We start from the raw sequence: 23,470 nt of genomic DNA on the forward strand, positions 1-23,470 counted from the left end.
GATATTTGTAGTAGTAGTTGTAGACTTTTTTTTTTTTTTGCAAAAAAAAAAAGGAAATAGTAATAAGTATTTTTATTTTCAGTCTATCTAAGTACTAATTTGGCATGGAATTTAATAAAAATTAACAAGAATTGAACTGAATTTCAGTATCAAGCATTCATTTTGTGAAGTAATATATTAATTTTCAATCAGTGCCTAGTTTCTCACACATTGCACATCCTGACTGGTGTGAGATAGTATTTATGAATGAATTTGAAATTAGCCAATTAGCTGATATTTACATTTACGTTGTGCAATCAAAAATATACAAATTTGTGATTAATGAAATGACTAAAACCAACTGACAGGTGGGTAACCTGGGTCATTTGGGGCACCCTGGGGTCAAGGATTAGTTGCACGCGCTGCCTGGTGCATATGTGACTGATAATGGTGCATACACAAAAAGGCTTAAAACATCTGTATTCAGGAGTACATGTATGGACGGAGGTACATGAGTCCAACAAAACAATAACAAGTAAATGTGCAAGTTCGCTCGTGCGTATGGACTAGATAATGAGCGCGCGTCTCTGCCGCTGTTCCCTCACTTCATTCATTGCTTCCTGCGCTGCTGCAGGCGCTCACACTGCTCACCACGCTGGGAAGAAGAGGCTTTAAACCTGGACCATGAGGGGCTCCTGCTGCCCGAGAAACACGCGGGACAGGGCAGGTAGGGTGCAAACTCCTGCTGACTTCTCACTTTTCTCTTTCTGCATTTTTCTTTAATGTGATTTTTTTGGACACTCAGTCGACATTGTGTGCATGCAGTGAGGGAGCCGAAGTGCCACAGAGCAGCTGGGCCAGCAGGCGGATGAAGTAAACAAGTCTGTGTCACGTAGGCATGCTCCAGAGCTGACAGGCGGGACACACTGCGACACACCGCAGAGATATTTCTGACAAATAATGTATATTTCAGGTTTCACGTAGCAAAGGAACAGCTCGCCACTTTGCTAAGGATGCTTGTGTAGCTAGCGTCTCCATATCTGCTGCTGCTTAGCCTGGCTGCTGTTAGCTAAGTTAGCCAGTCAGCTAGCTGGTGGACTGACTGAGTTATGAGAGTGACAGCCAGAGGATGTAAACAGAAACAAATGTTTAAAGACCCACAACAGCACATGAAGATCATGGATACTCAAGAATGTCTGAGAAATCTCTGGAGTTAGTTATGATTGTGTAAAGAGCCAATATGGGAAGGAATTCAATTAAAAAGCACAGCCTGATCATATTGTGGAGCAGATGGGAGAGGAAAACTAATAATCGACCCTGACCATGAAGCTCCACACTCATTTTACTGAAACTTTTTCCAGAGACCTCCTGGATGTCCCTCAGGGCTCACTATTGATTTAGCTCCTCTCATGGCTCACACAGTTTTGTAGTCTTGCTTGCTCTTGAATACCTTTTATCATCTGGGTCTCACATGGGGTTAGAGTGATATATTCTCAGCCACAAAATATGTGTGTAAGATGCTTTTAGATAGGTTACACTCACATTAAACACTTAATGCAAAGTCATTTGTTTTTCTTGTGGCTTTTTCACAACCCGCATTGGTGGTTTGGTTTCCCAGACATGGGGCAGATGGAAGAAGAGATTGCAGTGTCCGAAATCCTGGTCTAACAGGTGCTCCGTTGTGTCAGAGCCTGATCATGACTCTGAACATTTCAGCCTGAACACCTGTCTGTGTGTTTTACTTCTGCAAGCTGTGAAGCGTAGCCCATTATATTGTTCTCGTTGAGGTTTGTCAATGAAGCTCAAAAGTGTCATGTGCATATAAATATAAACATAAATAATAATATATAAATAGCATCTGGACCTGTGCTAATACTATGTATGGCCTATATAATCTGTTGACTCAGTTATTATAAGAATAGGTTATTATGTAATTATATTAGTCATGTAGCCTGGAGGGCCTGTTTAACATTAGTTAGTGTACTGTCATGTTGACAGATGCCATGCAGACAGTCTCTGACAGATCTTCTATCCTAAGGGAGGGACTTACTGCTGTTCCTTGTACGAATATGGTCACAGCGGTTTAAATGTGTGCAGCCCAAGCTGTTGTGGCAGATGCATGAGGGATGAACAGGCTGTGCTGCTCTGTCTGTGCATACACACAAGAGAGAGGTGGGGCTAAGCAGACAAACAGGAAAAACGTGTTAGAAAGTGTTAGTCTGTGGAGCCTGGTTTGTTTATTTTAAGGGGGCTAGAGAGCCAAATATAAACATTTGTGTTGTATTTTAGCTATTCAGTAGGGTGTTAACGGTTGATGTGTATATTAAGCTGCCCCTGCTGTACACAGTAATGAAAATGTGATGCTACAAAGAGGCTGATTGTAAAAAGCATTGAGCTAGCTTTGTCTCAAGAGTGTCCACATATTGTAGCCCATATGTGTTTATTACTGCAGAGGGAGAGGAATATGCTTGAGTGGATGCAGCAGACCCAACACAGTGGTTTTATACCCCGCAGGATATTCATCTCCACGCCTGAGAGGCTGCCAGCTGCAGTAAATTTGCTTTCTCTCACCTTTTCTTTCCAGCTTTCTATTATACTGAATAGTACAATTTTTTTTTTCCGGTTTTATCTCTCGTCAAATTCCTACTCTGAATAATCACAATAAATCACTCCCTCTCATCCTTGCTCTCCCTCTCTCTCGCTGCTCCTCCTTTGCTCCCTCCCTCTCTGTGTCTGCGCTCTATCTGGGGGAAAGTTCACCCGCTCACTCAGAATCTCATTAAAGGCTCCAGGCAGAGCTGTAGTCTGTGTGTGTGCGCGTGTGCATGCGCTTGTTTTTGTTACCTTTTGGGGACTGTTTCTGGTATAAACACTGACCTTGTTGGGACCAATAGTCCCTATGGGGACGAAAGCCTGGTCCTAATGTGGCAAAACATCATTTCTGAGATCCTGGTTAGGGTTATGGTAAGGGTTTGGGTTAGGCTGTCCAAAATGAATGGAAGTCAAAGTAGTGTCCTAACAAGGATAGCTGTGCAAACCTGTGTGTGTGTATGCATGTCGGTCTGTCATAGGCTACTTTTGGGGACAAAAAGTGATGTAGGACAACGTGCGTGTGTGTGCGTGTGTGTGTGTGTGTGTGTGTGTGTGTGTGTGTGTGTGTGTGATGCCTATGCAGTAACTGTGCACCTGCTCTGTCCGCTGATCTAGCTCATGTTTTGCATTTGGGGGCATTCAGGATGTTGGTGTGAATTTTGTGTCATTATGCTTGCAAATGTAGCAGCGTTTCTGTGCAATGGGGACATTTTCTTCCTGGACTTAGACATAGCAGCTGTTGTGTTAACCTCTGTTGCATGTAGCACAATAGGAGCAAATCAACATGCTAAAACAGAGGATAGACCACTGATGGTTTTAAGGGTTTGATAGTACACTATATGGCCAAGAGTAAGTGGACAGTGTTTTATTGCACATTTTTTTTGTAATTTTTTGCACAGACTTTGAATTTCTGCTTAAATCCTGTCCACATACTTTTAGTCTGGGGCTGTTTTTTCATGGTTTGGGGCAAGCTCCTCAGTTCCAGTTAATGTAACTATGAATGCTACAGCATACAATGATATTTTTAAGACAATGGACAGGAGAAGGCCTTCCTTAAACTTTTTGGTGAGACAACGTCCATCTTGGGATGAATCTGATTTTCCAACATTAGCATCTAACCTCAGCGATGCTCTTGTGGCTGAATGGGAGTAAATCCCTGCAGTCAGCTTCCAAAATCTTGTGGAAAATCTTCTCAGAAGAGTGGAACATGTTACATTTTAATGCACATATCAGTCAAATACTAATGACAGATTGTCCACATAGCAATGCAGCTTTTAGGTCAGTTAATATTGTAAACTTAGTACAGGAGCTTGGCAAGATAGTATTAACACTGCATGTGTAACGGGGGACTATATTAGCCTCACAGTTTATAATGCCCCCATTAAGTTTGTTTTATATGGCTGATAATAATGACAGCCTACAGTCTCTGCGTTGTGTTGTGATGATGATGGTGGACTAACGGCTGACAGTTAGTAACGTCAGTTGACTCCAACGAAGACACCCAGACAGCTCCGATGTCGACTCAATGATGTCTGTTTATTGCTTACAAGCACTTCGGGATCTGGGGGATATAAGCCCGGTCTCAGTAAAACTATTTAATATAAATAAAATCATATTCAAAGGAAACTCACAATACTAATAAATGATTTCTGTGACGAAGCTTAATAACCATTAAATAACAAATTACAGGGCCAATGGTCTAACCTTGACCAGGATCAAAAACTCACTATATTACAGATTACACAAACACACTATTGATACAGATGAATCAGTTCACATAGATAATCACTCTGAATGTCAATATAATTATAATTAGTAATAAAATCTATCTCAGGTCAGCTATACATTATTATTTACAGGTTTCCATTTAACAGTCACACACTTTCACCTAAAAAAATCAGTGTTTCTCTGACAATGTACGACGGCTGTTAGCCGAGCTGCTGCTAACACTTGTTCGGTTTATTTCTCTTATAATTTTAGATCCAGACATTCAACCGGTTTTTCCCGGGAACTGCATTATCCAGAGAGGTCTCTTCCTCTCCAAAAACAAATGTACACGCAGATTAAAATCGTTTAAAATACTAATTAAAGCTGTTTCACCTAAAAAAATCAATATTTCTCCAACAATGTTTGGCGACCACTGGACGTCCGGTACAGGCTGTTAGCTGAGCTGCTGCTAACGTTTGCCCAGTTTGTTTCTCTGATAACGTAAGATCCAGACGTCCAATGACTAAAATCCTTCTTCCAGCTAAAAGATATAGTTAAAAGCAACCTAAATTTATCATGAAAATGTGGTTTAAAACTAAATAAAAGTCAATTTATAACAGTTTCTGTGGAACAACCACAACGCTGATGTATTATCTTGTATGTGTGTAAGTTACTCTTTGGTAGACGCCATTGTAGCGGACAAACACAGCGCCGCCATATGCATTTTGTGCATGTTTACTCTTTGGTAGAGGAGGTATGACACCATTGACATGCGACCAAATGAAACGGTCCGTTACTTTAATTAAATTACAGATTTCTCTGGGTTTGAAAATTGTTGGAAACATTTGGGATAATGTAAGTACACAACTCAACAAAATATATAACATAGGTCTAGTTGTTTTTAGACATTTTAATGTGGAATAATTACATATTATACCTTTAATGTAACATGCAAGAGGCATATGTTATACATGTAAAACGCTGAATTAACCTGCTGGAAATCACACTTCAGGCTACTAAGGTGGATCATAATACATAACTTTAATAATTGGGTAAATGTTTTGATTTGGAAGTTGCCAAAAGCATCACAGTTGCATCGACAAACTGGACAGAGAGGAAGTGAACACAACCCGAAGCTTACCAGCAGGAATATGACAGGAGGTTGATAATTGCTGCTGTTTAACACTACATGACTCACCTAAATATTTAATTATGGCTGAAGGAATCTAGTTTGTCATGTTGGGTAGAAGCAGGATTATAAACTGTCTAATGTAGATGAGTATGTGGGATAAAAGGTCGCAACTAACGGTTATTTTCATTATCAATTAATCTGTCGATTATTTTCTTGATTAATGGATTAGTTGTTTGGTCTATAAGATGTCAGAAAATGGTGAAAAATGTTGATTACTGTCTCCCAAAGCCCAAGGTGATGTCATAGAAGACTAAAGAAACCAGGAAATATTCACGTTTGAGAACATTCAGAATACTAATTGACATATTTATTCACTACTTTCTTTTCATACTCACATCTTAATCATTTCATTATCAGGTAATGTATTAAAGCAGGTTGAGATTATAGACATGTTATTATAATATTATTATTATTATTATTGTTGTTATATTAAAGACAGTCAGCCCCACTAGATTTCGCACTAGCACCAGCATATCAGACCAAAACAAATGTGTGCATTGTTTAACCAATAAAGTTGGAAAAGAAAAAAAAAAGAAAGCAGTCCCTGGACAGATAGCTCACAAAACTCAGATCAAACTGTCAAACTAGGCAGATCTGATCAAATATGGATCAAGATTCTGTTACTGCATCGACTATTTCTTTCCTCAAATGCTTTCAGAAACATATTTTAGTGTACTGTTTGGCTGTAATTTCAGGAAGTTTGTGACACAGAGGGACTCACATGCACTAACATGCACGCGCAGCCAGTGCTGCTATCAAAACAAAGAACAGAGAGGCTCAGATTACAAAACACACAGAGGGAGTGTGACTTTATTGTCTGCCCAGGACGCCATTACTCCACTACATCTTTACATAGCAAACTATTGTTTGTTGACATCTAGTAAGGCTGAATGTCGTTTATTGCAACTTTAATGCTTATTGCTGGATATTTTTGCATGTTTATATTTATATTTGTCATGTGGGCTTTCACTGCAACATCCTTTAACTGTGTGCCAATCAGCTGATAAATTAGTGGTTAAACAATAACGTTTATCAACTTGAAGTTCTGTATTGTACTTAAACTTGCTTTTGTTTGTGTTGAAGGTTTAGAAAATGTGTGTTAATGGGATTACTGGTGGAAGCTGTGAGGTGAGGTGTCTTGCTGATGGGATAAGTCCTGCTGACATGCTGACTGCTCTGGGACAGCCATGCCCTCTGACCTCTGATTCTGTTTACGGTCACAATAAGAGCTGCAACAATCAGTGCATTAATTGATTAGTCGACGGCAAATATTTTGATAATTGATTAATCGTTTCAGTCACTTTTAAAGCAAACACCCAAATATTCTTTGGTTTCATCTCCTTAAATGTGAGAATCTGCTGCTTTTCTTTGTCATGTATGATAGTAATACCACAGAGTTTAAGACTGCTGGTCAGAAAAGACATTTGGACATGTCGCCTTGGACACTGGTAAATTATAAAGGGCGTGTATTTCTATATTTTCTGACATTTTATAGACTGAACAATTAATCAATTAACAAAGAAAAGTAATCATCAGTTTAATCGGTAATGAAAGTACTTGTTAGTTGCAGCCCTAGTCACAATGGATGCTGAATTGATAACAGTTATCAGACTGTATGGAGTCATTTTCCTCAGTAAGATTCATATTTTATTTTAATGGTATTGTTTGTGGACTTTAAAAGTGAGTGCACAATGCCATCTGGTGTTATAACTTTGACACTACATTAACCTCAGTACAATGCAGGCTTTCAGATTCAGTCATCACTTGAAAGACATTTGTGTTTGGTGAGCTTTATGTTGTGCTGTACTTCTCCTTTCTTGTCTCATGCAGGATTTTCAGTCTCCTTCATAATTTTTCATCTGTTGTTTATGTAATTGTTTAATATCTATTTTAGTCATCTGTCAAGCAATAATGCCAAACATTTACTGGTTGAAGCTTTTCAGATATGAGGTTCTGCTGCTTTTCTGTGTTTTTAATACACTGTAAATTGAATACCTTTTGAGTTTTAGACTGTTGATCAGACAAAATAATCAATTTGAAAACACTGCCTTGAACTGTGAGAGCTTGCAGTGGGTATTTTCTGACACTTTTAGGGCAAATTATTTTTCATTATCAATTAATATGGGGGCTATTTTCTCAAGTTATTGTATTTTTATGTTTATAAAATGACAGGAAATTGTGAAATATGTCCATTATAATTTCTCAGCAATCAAGGCGACATCTTTAAACTGTTTGTTTTGTCCTAACAGTCCAAAACCTGAAGATAGTCAGTTTACAATGATAAAAAACAGATAAGCTGAAACCAGACTGTCTGAGGGGTTTGCTTGAATAATGACAAAATCAAAATAGTAATACACATTTTATTAATTTATCTATCATATAGTCCAAACAATTAATCAATAATGAGAAAAATAACCAGCAGATTAACCAATGATTAAAAATATACATTTTTTAAACTTGTAAAATATATTTAACTGTTTTCTCATGTAACTTTTCTGTAATAATAATAATAATTAGTAATAATAATAATAATAGTTCACTATGATCATACATGTGATATATTACACAAATTTAAACCATTAAAACCTTTTTTTCAAGTGTAAAAGCTGATGGATGTCCTCTGTTGACCTCATATTTACACTCACGGGACGGGACTTTCTGCACTGTGTGTGTATCTGATATTAGAGTTGTTGATGACTTTTGCACAAGACGGATGTGTGGCCTTGACACCGTGCAGCCCGTGACTGGGTCGTGTACAGGTCATGGTCGTGTACAGTCAATGTTCCTGTAAAACGTGAAGCTCCGTTAGTTTTCACGCTGGTGTTTTTCTGAGCTCGTATCAGTCTGCACGCCCTCCTCATCCCCGGCCAGGCTCTCCCATTGGCTGCCGGGCCTCTCCGTCTGTTCTCTGATTGGCTCAGTTCATAGCTGCATTCACTGCCCATGTGTGGCGCATGTGAACAGCTGAACGCTTGTTTTTCTATTAACATATGCTTTCTACCAGCTTCTCTTGACTCACTAACGTACAGTAACTTACCGTCATTACGGTAATGTTTCAACAGCTTTTCCTGAAAATGAATTGTGAAAACATTTGAGATTTCATGAGACAAAAACACAACAAAATGTATAATAGAAAGATAATAAAAACAAACCCTCCTTCTATTACCTATATTCCAAACATATGAACACAAGTATCCTTTATTTGTGAATGGGGTGATATTTCCATCATATGTTTGAGTTCTGGGAAAAAGCTAGTAATTAGACCTTAATTTAAGATTATTTTTTCAGACATTATAAAGAGAAATTGAATAGGAAACAAGCCTGCGTTACGTGTCTGGGATAACGTAATAGTATCATGCATTTAGCAAATGTACTTCCTGTGAGACTGAGCAAGAAAGTATGACTCATCTGTTCTGCTCATATAGTATTATATACTGTGCAAAACAACACGTGTGTTTAATATTATCAAAATATTATCACTTATTATGAATGTAAAGATAATGTATATCTGAAGAAGTCTGTCACCATTTTTTAATCTATCATTGTCTGGTGTGGCTATTGTTATTGTGATTGTTCCTTGCTTAAATGAACATTATTTTCTTTGTTTGTACATTCTTAAAATAAAAGTCTTAAATTTCACAGTAAAAATGTTTTTAGCGAGTTAATGAAAATGATAAATTGATAAAATGACAGATTAGTAAAGTTACATTCTTGGTAACAGCACTGGTCTTTTTGTTTTGCTCCCTCATTCTGTGCTGCGCTCAGTCTCCAGTCGTTACGGTAATGAGAACCTGCTGTCTCTCAGTTGATATGAGACATCCCCCACCTTCCCCCCCCGCAGCCTGCTGCATCACATTGCCTGGGCTTGAGCCCACCGTCACAGTTTCACGTTAGGAGGGTAACTTCACGGACCGGACACCTAGGATGTTAGACAACGAGGAGTTTGTGGTGGAGACTTCCCCGCGGGAGCTTACCCAGAACCCGCTCAGGAAGATCTGGATGCCCTGCAAGAACGGGCACATAGCGCAGAGACGGGGTGAGATGCCGCTGGCCGGCAAGTGCCGCAGAGGATGCGACTGTGGGGATGTGGGGCATTTAGTAATCTATCCTTTTTTCCTTTTCCTTTTTTCATCGTTTTTATTTTGCACTCTTTTCCCGAACTTAAAACATTTTTCGCTGTCTGACATTTTTACGCACTGCTGAGATATTGCGCACTGATAAAGTGCCGAATATTCGTGGTAATGTTGCATCATGTTCACCCTGTTTGGTTCATTTTTACCCTAAAATCACGTGCGTGCGGGTGAATTTGAAAAGCGCTCGGGGGAAATAATTGCAACCTCTCTTAATTAAATTTGGCCTCATGACACACACATGACCGGGATGCGCCAGTATTCCCAGTACCACCTCTAACAGCCAACATGCCTTAGCCCTGTTAGTCTGGATGTATGTGAAAGTCAGCAGTTGTTGTTTTTTTTTTTTTTTTTTTTTTTAATTTCAGCCAGTTTCTTTCAGTCTGCTCACTCTCTGCAGGTCGGCTTGTTTTTGCTGAGTCAAGCTCGGCCTCCTTCAGAGCTGTTTTCCTTTTAAAACAAGCTGAAACTGGTTCAGTCCTGCATCTGGCACAAAACAATGTACCTTCTCCAACTTCATCTCAACCATTACTGTGCCTAGTATCCAGTACAATCAGTTAAGCAGCTTCTGCAGACACAATGCAGGATCAATCGTCCGTTGCATCTATATGAGTGTTAGTGAACATGAGTGTGTTGATACTCTCACTGCTGTCCTGCAGGGTTATCTGGAGAAGTGTGCATGGTTGTAACAGTGTGTTTTTCTTTTTGTACAGGAAAAAGAGTGCCGCTTGTTTAGTGAAGTCAATAGTTTTCAATATATAATAAGGATATTATATCTATGTTGTGTTGGCTGCAAGATATAATAGTTTTTATCTGTGACAGTACATCCAGAAAGAGCTTTATGCTTGTAGAAAAATGTGATTTACTTGATCAGAAAGCTTTACTGACCTCATGTTCTGCTGTCTATAGCTACTCATCTCCATCTTTATTTTCAGTTGTTTGTTAATTTGCCATTTCTTCATCTGTCCTGGCTCTCCTTCTGTTTGAATAAAAGGCTTGTCTCAAGTCCTGATAGGACACACAGTATATTTAAATTGCAAATAAGACATTTTTAAATCTTTAAAAGCATTTGGCTGTTTTTGTTCAGTCAGCACCAATGTCTCTGCTCTCTGGCAGGGATTTTCTGTGGTATTGTGTGTCACTGAACTGAAATCTCTCCAACAAGTGTTCTCACTGTCTGGTTTAATTATGGGCAACCTTCAAGACTAATTAAATTCTTGCTGAATAGAACAATGTTGACAAGCCGTGCTCTGCAAATGAACTGTGTGAGAAGTGAGTTAAATCCATTAAAAGTGTGTGTTTCTTTCTCTCTCTATGTCTCTCACAGTATGTATGACCAACTGCCCGACACTCATTGTGACTGTTGGACTTCCAGCTCGAGGGAAAACATACATTTCAAAGAAGCTGACTCGCTACTTAAACTGGATAGGTGTGCCAACCAAAGGTACCAGCTACACTCCCCTAGAATATAATCTCAGATATTTACTTTACAGTAGAAACTGGCTGTACTCCGCCTTTTAAAAATATGACATTTTCTTCCAAAACAGAGTTCAATGTTGGGCAGTACCGAAGGGAGTGTTTGAAGATATACAAGTCCTTCGAGTTTTTCCGTCCAGATAACGAAGAGGGCTTAAAAATCAGACGGTAAGTGATTTCCCCCAGCTGTCAGCCTACATCATGCAGCGTCGACAAACCATGAGCAACCCGAGCCAACAGTAGTCTGCAGGTTTTCAGTCTAATGAAAGACCCCACCCGCTGATAAGTTCCCCTTCAAGTAGAGAGGAGGAGCTCATCAGAGCAAACACCCACTGAGGTGTTAGGTCAGACTGTTTGCTCCATAGAGTGCCACGAAGACTAAATTCAATCTAGTAATTAAAATCAAATTTACAAATAATTTAAAAATGTCAAATTTTAGGTGAACATAGGCTGTAATGTTGTCCTACCACAGTATCAAATAGACCTATAGCTCTGATGACAACAGACAACGTTTCTGTAAAAGTAATTCTGTCAGCCATTACAGAAAAAATGTATTTTTAAAACATTTTTAATCTTAACTACTTATGTGGAAAAGAAAACATGAGTGAGAGAGATCAGAACTACTTTCTGGCTCAATTTATACATATTGTAAGTCCCATAGCTCTGCACACACTGTTATTGATTGCAGTGGACGATCATAAAATACATTTTAGTGGCTTTTCTATTTCATTTTCATGTCCAGAAAAGAGGTTTAGATCATTTTAGCAAACTCCAGACCAGGTGAAATATGGGAATGGGGAAATAGGCCCGTCTTAAAATTGGGACAAAAATGGCAAATGTGCTTCAAATTGACTCATATAATAGGGTTTCTTTTTTTGTCAATTGGTTTCATTGCGAATAGTTTATTATTTTAAAATGATGATTCATTTTCTGTCATCAAAGAAAGCCTACCAGGCTTCCTCTTTTTGTCTTGAGGTTGTTGGGTGCAAGATGTCGTCATCTTTAAAAAAAGTATTATTACTCATAATGCAGAAGTTTATGTAAACCATTAATTGTTGTCTCATTTTTCACTCTTGTGTACTTATGATGGGACAAATATCTACAACAGATGTGTCAAAACATAGGTTTGACTTTTTACAAACTGCTCAAATGAAGATGCAGCAGAAGTTGTAGCTAATTGGTAAACTGGCTGTGTGTCTGCTGTTCTTCCACAGTCAATGTGCAATGGCAGCACTCAACGATGTTCGGCAGTACCTGTGTGTCGAAGGAGGACAGGTGGCGGTGAGTTCTCTACATGGTCTCTTGAGTTCTCCATCGTAACATGAATGCATGCATATCGGGGCTTCATAAGGGGTTTCTTCATACCGCTTCAGGTCTTCGACGCCACAAATACGACAAGAGAAAGAAGAGGAACCATCGTCAAGTTCGCTGAGCAAAATGGCTTCAAGGTATGTTAACACAGGCAGGACTTTATTGAATTCAATCAGTCACATTGATTTGATGTCATTCTAAGCTTTCTATACTGTTTTGTCAATATAGGTGTTTTTTGTGGAGTCTGTGTGTGAGGACCCGGATGTCATTGCACAGAACATTGTGGTAAGTTGGCTGTTCAGCATTACAAAGACTTCGATCAGAGCTAGACAGCTGTCTTCCTCTTTTTCCTGTTCACATTCGCTCATGTTTCCTGTTTGCAGCAAGTAAAGCTGGGCAGCCCTGACTACATACACTGCAACACAGAGGAGGCCATTGAGGACTTCATGAAGAGAATCAAGTGTTATGAATCCTCCTACCAGCCTCTGGATGAGGTTCTGGACAGGTTAGGATACACAGAATTACTTGGAGCAGTTTAAACCAGCAACGCAAGTTTGTACACAAGTTTGTTATTCATCTGACATTCTTGCTGCAGGGATCTGTCCTACATAAAGATCATGGATGTGGGCCGTCGTTACCTGGTGAACCGCGTCCTTGACCACATCCAAAGCCGAATCGTCTACTACCTGATGAACATCCACATTACTCCACGCTCCATCTACCTGTGTCGCCACGGTGAGAGCGATCTCAACATCAAGGGACGCATCGGAGGCGACTCTGGTTTGTCCACCAGGGGGAAAGAGGTGTGTGTTTGTGTCTGTGGTGAATCTGAATAATTAGAGAATTAGTCATCTGTAAGTTTAAATATAGCCTTCACTCTAGCTTTAAAACTCGCTACAGCTTCTGAAAGAGAGTAATGTCAGCCGAGGACACTGGCATCCTTGTGGAGTTTAAGAGGTTAAAGAGAAATCACTGTTCTCACTGCTTTTTCCCTCCTAGTTTGCCAAGAGTCTAAGGAAATTTATCCAGGACCAGAACATCAAAGATCTGAAGGTTTGGACCAGCCAGATGAAGAGAACAATCCAGACAGCGGAGTGCCTGGGAGTGCCATATGAACAGTGGAAATCGCTCAATGAAATAGATGCTGTATGTTGATTTCTGTGCATCAAATGCAAAATGCTGCAGCATTTTTAAGCATTTATGTATTGAAGCTAAACACATGACCCTCCTCTTTACAAAGGGTGTGTGTGAGGAAATGATGTATGAAGAGATCCAGGAGCATTACCCTCTGGAGTTTGCACTGAGAGACCAAGACAAGTACCGCTACCGCTACCCTAAAGGAGAGGTTAGAGACTTTTTGTTCTCTTAAAGACGTGAATGGGATTTGTTTGTGTCTCTTCAAACTGTGTGGCTGACGGGTCTGTTACTCTCTTTTCAGTCGTATGAAGACCTGGTGCAGCGATTGGAGCCTGTGATCATGGAGTTGGAGAGACAAGAGAATGTTCTGGTCATTTGTCACCAGGCCGTGATGCGTTGTCTTCTTGCATATTTCCTAGACAAGCCTGCAGGTATGAAGGTCTAACAGCAGTCAGTATGGACAAAAATGTAACTTTGTTTAGGGTTGGGTTTTTTTTGCCAATTTGTTACACGCATCATTGTTTTCAAAGTTTTGCTTTTCTTTGGCTGAATTGCAAGTTATTAAATGTTCTTTCTCTTCCTCCACAGATGAGTTGCCTTATCTTAAGTGTCCTTTGCACACTGCGTTGAAGTTGACCCCCCTGGCTTATGGTGAGTACTGTCATTTTTCTAGGCTTATATAAGCATATACATATTAGCGTATGTCGACTGTTACATTTTGTTTTGGTCTTATTTGCAATGTAAATGTCTCACCTTGTAACAAATATTATAACCAAAATAAACTTGATTTACCTCCAGCGGGTCTAACTAGTGATGATTCTTGTTTGTTTGCTGTTATTCAGGATGTAAAGTGGAGTCTATCTATTTAGGCGTGGACGCTGTGAACACACACAGGGACAGACCAGAGGTAGGTATCCCAGTCAACACAAAGAAGTGGACAACTTGAATCCACTTCATGAGTGATTAACCTCACTGCTAAATCCATCCAACCTCATCTGAGACCTACGAGTCAGTCAGTAAATACTGAATGACAAAAAGCTGTGTGCGACTTTGTTTCATGATTTGCGGAGGGGGCACATTGTAGATCTCCCTCCTCAAGCAGGCCTTAGCAGTCAGCGCTGAACCCATCCTTTTCTTCTTATCGCACAGAGAATATAAAAATTCTCACACGGCAGAGGAAGCCATGTTCAGTCTCCACCGGCCATCCCTGACATCAACTGAGACATCTGTGACATCTCTTACCATAGACACTCCTACCTCCACCATGTCAGCAGCGATCCTCTCATTTCAGTTTTGTTTCTCAGTGGGAGCAGAAATGCTCTTTCTTTCATCTCAGGTCCTTTATGCAGTTTTTTCTTTGTAGGAACTCCATAAACTGTGTGTGCGTGTGTGTGTGTGTGTGTGTGTGTGTGTGTGTGTTCTGGTATTATCATGTTGGAGTATAAAACTCATATTACATATTACGAGGACTTAATTGTTAGTTCAGGGCTATGGTTGGCGTTAGGCATGTAGGTTAGAACAAGTGTTCAGGAAATTAATGTCCTCGTAGGTGACAGAAGTATGTGTGTGTGTGCGTGTTTTGCGTATTTGAGCATTTGTATATTCTGCACTGATTCATGTATAACTGCACTAACACCTGTTGATGATGATTTTTTTTTTTTTTGCACTCGCACTTCTATGATTGTATTGCCGTTGTATCAGCACATTATATCAATGTCTTCAATTAGCATAAAGACTTCAATGTGCTGCATTTTTTTAAAATAATGAATGTTACCATGATTGTGTTTTATATTACCATGAAGCCATTTATTTGTACAATATATAAACGTGTATAAGTAACGAAAACACATTTAACCTCAATATACATTTATCCCTGCATATGATACATCATTTTCATTCTAGTAGTATTTTTGTGTTGAGCTTAACTTGGTCTCTATACCAACACTTGTTTACAGTTTAAATGTGAAGGGTATTCTGCAGCGCTAATTTTTAATCACTAGAATTGAGATGCTCACTATTAAATCTATCAGTTATCTGCTGAATAACACACAGGCTTTAACTGTCTGTGAAGACTCTCAGTCATCCAGGTCATGGTATATGTGGGAGTGTTAAGGGCAAAGAAAGGTGAAACATCACCAAGAATGTAAAGCTCAGTTGCTGTTGACACTTCTAGATACAGACTTAAAGTATTATATCAAATGAACAATTTTTCATGTTTTTTGTGTTTGTCAAGATTTACTTGTAAAAGTGAAACAATAAAAATAAATCATTTTTCCCCTCCTGTTACTTTTTCTGATGAAAACATCAGTGATGTTTTTTATTGACAAAGCTTCTTTGCACTCATAATGACTGTGTCTATAAAGACAGTCAACTGAACACATTTACATGTCACACAGTAATCTATAGTAAAATACTTAAAGGCATTTTTTAAAATGTCTTTAGCAATCTGCCTTTAAAAGAGCAGTTTTATGACTAAAACTTGTTTATTAAACCCACAACCTCTATTCGTATACTCCAGTTTTATTATTCTATACACACAAGTATCTGAGAGCAGGAATTCTGCTTTGATTAGACTAAATAAAAATAGCTCATTTTACCGTTAGTTACTGTTCATGAAAATATGAATATCAGGAGATTATTTATGAGAAATAAATGTCAGATAAGTGATGTGGGAATATACTGGTTTAATACTGAGTCCTCTCCTCTCATCACTGTTTCAGAATGTGAACGTGCGGCGCACCACCGAAGACGCTCTGCAAACAGTCCCAGCTCACTTCTAATCCCCTGCACTTCCTGTTCCAGCTGAGACCTGGTCCCATTCTCTGTTTGGACCTCTGAATAGCATTATGGGTATGGTGCTGTTTCAACTGCTCACTGTGGCAGCTTCTTCACTGATGTGGAGAAACGAGTATCTTCCCAGACTCACACTGTAAAGCACTTTCACTAAATGTCATCCATTTTTATACATCTGTTATTTTTGATATGTGGATTTACTGTTACGATAAAACCATTCCATTAATGTTCAGCATCTTTATCCCTAATTATATTTAATATCTACTGTATATTGTGCATTGTGTACACTGCCATATGCTTCCAGTGTTTCTGAAGGTGTTTTTATTGCATCATAACACAGGAGGAGAGTGCAACTACTTCTGATGTTCTTGATTAAAGTTGTAAATATGTGACTGTTTAAGAAACTCATCAGAAAACACAAATGAAGTTTTTTTTTTTAACAGGAGTTTTTTCTGTTTGTTGCATTATATACTGTATATTAAAAAAGATGACCGTTCAGTGTACTTACTCTGTGTAAACAAAGATTAAAATGAGTCTTTAACACTCCAGAGGTGAAGATCAGATTCTTACACCACAAAGGATGGAAATGACATAAATGCAATTGAACCTTTTCTTTAAAATGTAGTTTATGTTCTGAAACCCGAAATCTGGAGATGAGGCCCGTCCTCTGTGATTATTATGGTAGAACCAAAAAGGATTTTTGGTATAGAATTTGTGGTCTTTCGCTGTCATACCTGCTTCTATTTGGAGTAAAAAATAAGGTACTGTGCAAACTGTACAAGCATGTCTGTCTGATGTGAGTTTTGTGTGTAAACCAACTTGTATTATACAGTACATCATTTTTTGAGAGAAATCTGTACAATTTCTGTAATATTATACATTTGATATTGTATATAAATGTACTGAATATATAATTCAAAATGCCTTGTTCATCCTCAGCTGTACAAACCTCAATAAACCTTCAATGCTTGAGGGAAAGAGAGTTTGCTTTCTGTGATTCACAACTTAACAAAACCACAACGGATAAGAAAAACACCACTAAAATACAAAGGATAATGCTTTATTCATCTTCACTGCCAGCAAGTATATTTACTTTAATTATTTAAATCTACAATAAGGTCTACTCTGTGTACTTACGTAATAAAACAAAACATGTGCACCAATTGATTGGCCTCGTGGTTTAAGTTTGGTCGTAACAAAAGATAGCGATGAAATTTATGTGCATATAATATATATATATATATAGATAGATATATTTAAAAAAACAATTTAAATTATCTGAAAAAAAAAATCCATTTTACCCTGTGCTCATTAATATTGATTACAAATATCTTTTTTAAGGACCTGCCCTGACGTCTTTCTAATGTTTTAAAGGCAGAAATTAATATCTGGTGTAAATATTCATAATGTACAAACATCAATATTTATGAGCACAGGGGCATTTGAAGAATAAAGGGTCAAACCCTGTTGGTCGGTACATCTTTACTGTACGTCTTATGTTTCTCAACTTCTTCGGCTGATGATAGTTTGACTCTCTGCCCTGTGATGTGAATGCTCCACTGTGACGGCCATGATTGCAAAAGGAATGTATTCCCCGGATATTACTTCTCAGAACTGCAAAAGTAAAACAGAAACAATGTCTGAGCTTCAATCAATCGAAAACACAAAGGCAAAATATATTACAAATGTGAATAATATTAAAAAATCTGTTTCAGCAATAAGTAGTAAAGTAGATGATTGTGGTCACTCTGGTATAAAAATAACATCACAGTAATTATGCAAATAAAGAGAATCTATAAAAACTGATGAACTCACATTTTTAAGGAACTCCTCAGCGACAATACGAGCCCTGGCGTTAACGGACAGCTTCATTTCACTTATCTCCTTGTCAATTTCCTCCATGAAATGAATGACAAAGTCCACCAGTTTATGCTTGTACATCTGCTCGGTGTGGAAGTTGGTGATGAGAAAACTGATGTCGTAGCCCTGCAAAATGAAGATGCAGTGTTAATCTTGTCATCATGTATTTGTTTCAGCTAAATATTGTAAACTCTTAATGGTAATAACTGATACTAATGTAAATCAGGGTTCTCATTGTTTCAAAAAAATCACTTTACAGGACGTTTCCTGGATATTTTCTGTAACTTACAGTATGTGGATAACAGAAAAAGCAAGTTGAAATGTAAACCACTCACCAACTGTGAGCATTCAGAGTGTTACAACTGCTGCCATCTTTACCTCATCCCTAACTAGAGTTGTAATTTCAACTATATGTCTATGATATTTCAAAGCTTTTTCCAGGACAATTCATTGCTTATAAAGTCATTTTTGGCTTTCATAACTGAATAAATATGTGTGGAAACCCTGTAAATGTGATTGACCTAGTTTCAACTTCTGCTTACCTCCACTGGTTTCCTCCTCAGGATGAAGAAGTTCTCTGCTCTCATCATCATGAAACGCATGAATTTATGGCACAGAATCTTCTCGATCTCATCTGCCTGATTGTTTAAATTAAACAGTTGTCAAGATACAGTTATAAAAGTCATATCAATCATCCATTTACTATATTGAATCAAAGTCTAAACATGTAACTGCTGACTGACCTGCTTGACAGCGATGCTGACTCTGACAGAGTTGATGGAGCCCTCGATCAGAACCTTCTCCTTGTCGTTGCGGCTGATGATCACAGGCTGGAGGAGCAACTCTTTACTACTCCTGAAATTGGACAGAGACACACACAATTAAATGTTGGGTCATAAAAATGTTATCCAAATCAGTCTTCTTTGTTTGCCATTCCTCTGTGATTATGGACGTCTCTGGCCAAATGCAAAAGATACTAAACTTGAAACTCACCGGACTTCCACCTCAGGCTTGTTGTGTCTCTCCACCACTTGTGAGGAGAAGTTCTCCAGACAGAGGGCGGCCTGCAGAGTGGCACGCACCGCATTGAGATAGGGACGCAAAGTTGCTGTCTGAGGGAGGAAAGTGAGGAAGAGTAGATGAGGATATTCCTAATGAAAAAGGTGCAACTGAGGCTGACTTGTGAGAAGTCCTGCAGATCAGCAAGTTTTGAATACACACTCTTGCCTAGTTTCACTTCTCCTGATAACAGTGTTTAATCAGGTCTTCAGCCGCGTTGAGTCTCAACCTAGAGCAGGCAACTGGTTGTTTCTGGTGTGTCTTCATGACACAACCAGCAATAACGGCAAGAAACTGCGGTCTGAAATAATGTTTAGATTACTCGGGTCGGCATGTCCAAAACATGTCACACAGAAAACTTTAGGAATTTGGAAATGTACTAAAATGACCTTATATGTTGTAACGCTAAAAGCCAAGCAAGAAACATATCTCCAAATTATGAGAGAAGATAAAAGTGGTTATCAATTATTGCTATTTGAGAGTACAGGTGGTGCCTGATTTCATTTGCTTTTATTTCCTCCATGGTTTGAGACTGGGAGACAATAATGTCACTGAGTAACATGGATGGTATTGGTATTATTAGTATATCAACACTGTGCAGGCATATAAAGTCTTGGGATAGTTTTGGTGGAAAACACACTGATCAGGTCACATAATACCGTGTAACACCAGTTCTCATAATTACGAGAAAAGGACTCGTAAATTATGAGAAAGGAAGTCATAACCACTAGATAAGGAACCTTTTATCTTTTGTTTGTTTGGTGGATGCAATGCACTACCATAACTTTGACACTCCACTATTGCACCGGGTTGTATCACATTGGAGTCACAAAGTGAACAATGTGTGACTACACTACTTGTATTTTCTGTGTGTATTTTTATTCTTTTTTTAATTCAGCATTTTGAAAAATCTGATTTAAATTCACAACTGCTTAATCATTTCCCCAGAGCTAACACAACCTAAAGACCCAGTGTTTTCACTGACAAAACACCATGACCATGATGAAGTAGTGAGCAATGAATAAATAATTTCCAACACAGAAATGCCCAACATATGTTTGGTGCAAATGTCTCTCCATACATTACATTATTTTTTAACTGTAAAATGTCACACTCAGTACATATCTTGGTTATAACTTTTCAATAACCAAATCAAAAATGCTTGGTTATGTGTTTATATAAACAAAAATACTACCAGACAGTATAACGTTTATGCTGTACTTTTCTTAACCCTCAAACATAAATATTGACTGCACCAATCCAGTGCTATACACCTGAGCTAATAAGAATACAGCCACTGGCTAATGAGAATGACAGGAAACACTGGTAGAACTGTAAAAAGCGTTGATCTATATGATTATTAATAGGCTATTATTATTGATTAAAATGATGGTTTAGCAGTGAGACGATTTTTAAGCAGAGGTGAACAAGCTGCTCCACTAACTTACATCATGCTCAGCACAGCTGGTAACAGCTGCAGCAGCCAGCAGTTAGCACACGTTACTTAGCAACAACATTAACAGCAGTAAAACGACCAACCTCACACGTCATAATAACAACATTATGTCACCATCTGTTCGTACTATTACAATGGAATTATCTCAATTGTTTTTTCTTTAACTAGAAAGCCGAGCAGCTAGCCTGTTAGCTAACTGCCCGTTACCTGCTTAGCTTGTTCAAATACGACCGGCGGAAAAGCCGAACTGCGCCCTCACATATGGATGCAGTGTTAGTCGAGCAGCGGTAACAACCTACTATATGCAAAGTCTAGTGTATGGAAGTGTTAAATTATGTCAGTTTATCAGCAAACTTGTATAATTTGTCTTACCATTTCTCTGTGTTAGGAGAGGCGGCTAAAGGCGGAAGTAGCTACTCTTGTCAGAGCTTTTTTCCGGGAACAGACACCGGAAGCCGCTCTGCAGCTGACAGGCAGTCGCTGTTCGCATGATGGAAGTAACACAATAACGTTAACCGTTAGCGATATTTTTCCTAGGATGGCGAAGTCGTGACCCGCCCTACTCTGCCTCCGATTGGCTTACCCTGATATTCTTACCCCAATCCTGACCAATCCTACTTCTCATACCTAAACCTGACCAACCCAACTAATGAATGCAACGAGCACAAGCCAATCAGAGGCAGAGTAGGGCGGGTCCTGATTTCTCCATCCTAGGAAAATAAAAAGTTTCCCATACAAGGTAATATACTTGTTACACCAGTCCTGTATGCTCTTTCGCTCAAATATTAGTTCAAAGGTTATCTATTTTAAGTTTGAGTTTCTGTCTTGTCTTTGGTCAAAACTCTTATGAACAGCTGAAGAAGAAAGAAAGAAGAAGAAACAGCTTAATTGATGTTGTGATGGGAGCCAACTTTACATTAGACTAGATATATTTTAGTCTTTCTTTTTGTTTTATGCTTTATTCACATATTTATTCTGAAGATTTTTACTCAGTCGTTCTATTTCTTGATTGCATTGAACTAATTTGTAATTACACTGTATTTTCTGTTTTTTATGTCTGTGAAGCACTTTGTAAATTTGTTTTTGAAAATTGCTATATAAATAAAGGTTATTATTATTACATTTATAATTCTGGGCTTGGTGGTGGTGTGCGTGTCCAAATGACTTTGCTGAACTGTAAACATTTTAAATCTCTGCCTAGTTGTGTGGAAAGGCCTTTTTAAAACTACATTTTGACCATAATGTAAGGAGATAAAACCCATAAGATATATAAATGAACAAAAACAGTACAGTTTTGTTGGTTCCCTGTAAGAACATCATGGGTGGGGTTATGGTGAGGGAATTTGCACTAATGACATTATTTCTAAAAAAATCTTGGCCACAGCACTTGGCTGTGTTATAATGTGTCCCAGTAAGTCATTCCAGTGAGCCAGCATGCACAATAGCAGGCCCCTGGAACTGCAGCCATTTATAATGTTATTGATTACACCTGGCTTTTTTGTCAGGAAATAAGTCTACAAATTCTCAGAACATGTCAACCAAAGACTTTTATCTTGGCCATTATCCATCGTTCCGAGTGGCCTTTCAAATATTATGTAGCAGTTAGGGATTCATGATCGTGACCTTTTGATGTCACAGACAGAAAAGCACAGGTGTAAATTAAAAAAAAAAAAAATAGCGATGGCTGAATTTTGTTTTGCTGTTTTGGTTGCAGGGTCCTGGTGCTGTCATAGATGGTTTTCTGGGACACTTGAAAAGGACAAAGTCATCATTAATGTTATTAGTAACACCTGTGTTTTTCCTACACAATATTGACAAGCCAAAATGTCTGCTGTTAAAAAGGTCTTACAACAGGATGTTTGGCTGTTAAGATGACTGGATCTGTGACCTTCAAGCCTCCGCAAACCCACACATTTTCATTTGTTCTGGTTGGTTTGACCTCTTTTGACGCTGAAGTTGGGAGAGAAGCACTGTTGCTGTGTCTGAAATTTAAATTTTACTATTCACAATAATAGAGTGAAAAAGGTAATGAGTTTAAACAGTCTGAGTTTGCTGAGGTCACCAAACTCCATATACCTTAAAGCAGTTGTGGGCAAATGGTGGCTCGTGAGCCAAATCTGGCCCCCCAACATGATCTGAATTTTTCCCATTTACAGATTATGTGAGATCATTTGCATGACTCCTCATAAATCTACAGTAGATAACAATGTAAACACAGGGGTAATTTCCGCATTTCAACATCAATAAATTTACAAGATTTATTACACAGGTACATAATATAATTTGGCTTATCAGACCAGAACAGATTTATGTCAACAGTACGTTGCTTCAACTATAATTAAGTCTGTGGATATCATAGATTTCTAGTCTCATAGTGTAACACAGTAGATATATTTATGTAGGAGTCTTTTTCTTGCCAAATAAATATTAACATAAGCTGCTGTCACTCTGTTTACCCTCACTTACTAATGGGAATTATGACATCTGCCCTCAGATACAAGCCTAAAAGTTTTATAAATGTTATTCTTGAATTCAACAAAATAAATAAAATGTATTGAGAACATATTTGATGGTTTTCACCACACCTGTGCAATGTCAGCCACCCAATAAGCAGTGTTGGGAAAAACTGGCGAATGGTTGAGCCTAATTGCTGACCCCTGCCTTAAAGAATCATTAAAGTGTAAACAGTCCATCACTAACTTACAGTCACTGAGCTGTCCATCAGTTCTGAGAGAGATCTAAATCAGCCAAAATAACTGAAAACACCTGTGTGGGGGC

At 38.5% G+C, this 23,470-nt stretch overlaps 2 protein-coding genes across 4 annotated transcripts; one reads left to right on the forward strand and one right to left on the reverse strand.

The window, feature by feature from the left end:
• The first annotated feature begins 551 nt into the window (after positions 1–551).
• Positions 552–17,295, forward strand: pfkfb4b (6-phosphofructo-2-kinase/fructose-2,6-biphosphatase 4b). Of its 3 annotated transcripts, none has more exons than XM_044348774.1 (14): positions 552–706; positions 10,928–11,044; positions 11,148–11,244; positions 12,291–12,357; positions 12,450–12,524; positions 12,616–12,672; positions 12,771–12,892; positions 12,983–13,190; positions 13,387–13,533; positions 13,628–13,732; positions 13,826–13,955; positions 14,113–14,175; positions 14,367–14,431; positions 16,245–17,295. In XM_044348774.1, exons 1-14 carry the CDS (start codon positions 664–666, stop codon positions 16,302–16,304), a joined length of 1,356 nt encoding a protein of 451 aa, XP_044204709.1. In that variant the 5' UTR covers positions 552–663; the 3' UTR covers positions 16,305–17,295. The 3 variants fall into 3 exon arrangements, with proteins under 3 accessions (XP_044204709.1, XP_044204707.1, XP_044204708.1); XM_044348772.1 differs by lacking the exon at positions 552–706 and adding an exon at positions 9,291–9,506; XM_044348773.1 differs by lacking the exons at positions 552–706; positions 16,245–17,295 and adding exons at positions 9,291–9,506; positions 14,674–15,798.
• A 66-nt stretch (positions 17,296–17,361) lies between these two features.
• arpc4 (actin related protein 2/3 complex, subunit 4) lies at positions 17,362–21,172 on the reverse strand. Its single transcript, XM_044348775.1, has 6 exons — positions 21,065–21,172; positions 19,171–19,289; positions 18,921–19,032; positions 18,720–18,815; positions 18,133–18,303; positions 17,362–17,931 (listed from the first exon to the last, which is right to left on the reverse strand). Exons 1-6 carry the CDS (start codon positions 21,065–21,067, stop codon positions 17,926–17,928), a joined length of 507 nt encoding a protein of 168 aa, XP_044204710.1. The 5' UTR covers positions 21,068–21,172; the 3' UTR covers positions 17,362–17,925.
• Between the last annotated feature and the right edge of the window lie 2,298 nt (positions 21,173–23,470).

This window comes from Thunnus albacares, chromosome 4 (genome assembly GCF_914725855.1).
Source record: "Thunnus albacares chromosome 4, fThuAlb1.1, whole genome shotgun sequence".
Lineage (NCBI taxonomy): Eukaryota > Metazoa > Chordata > Actinopteri > Scombriformes > Scombridae > Thunnus > Thunnus albacares.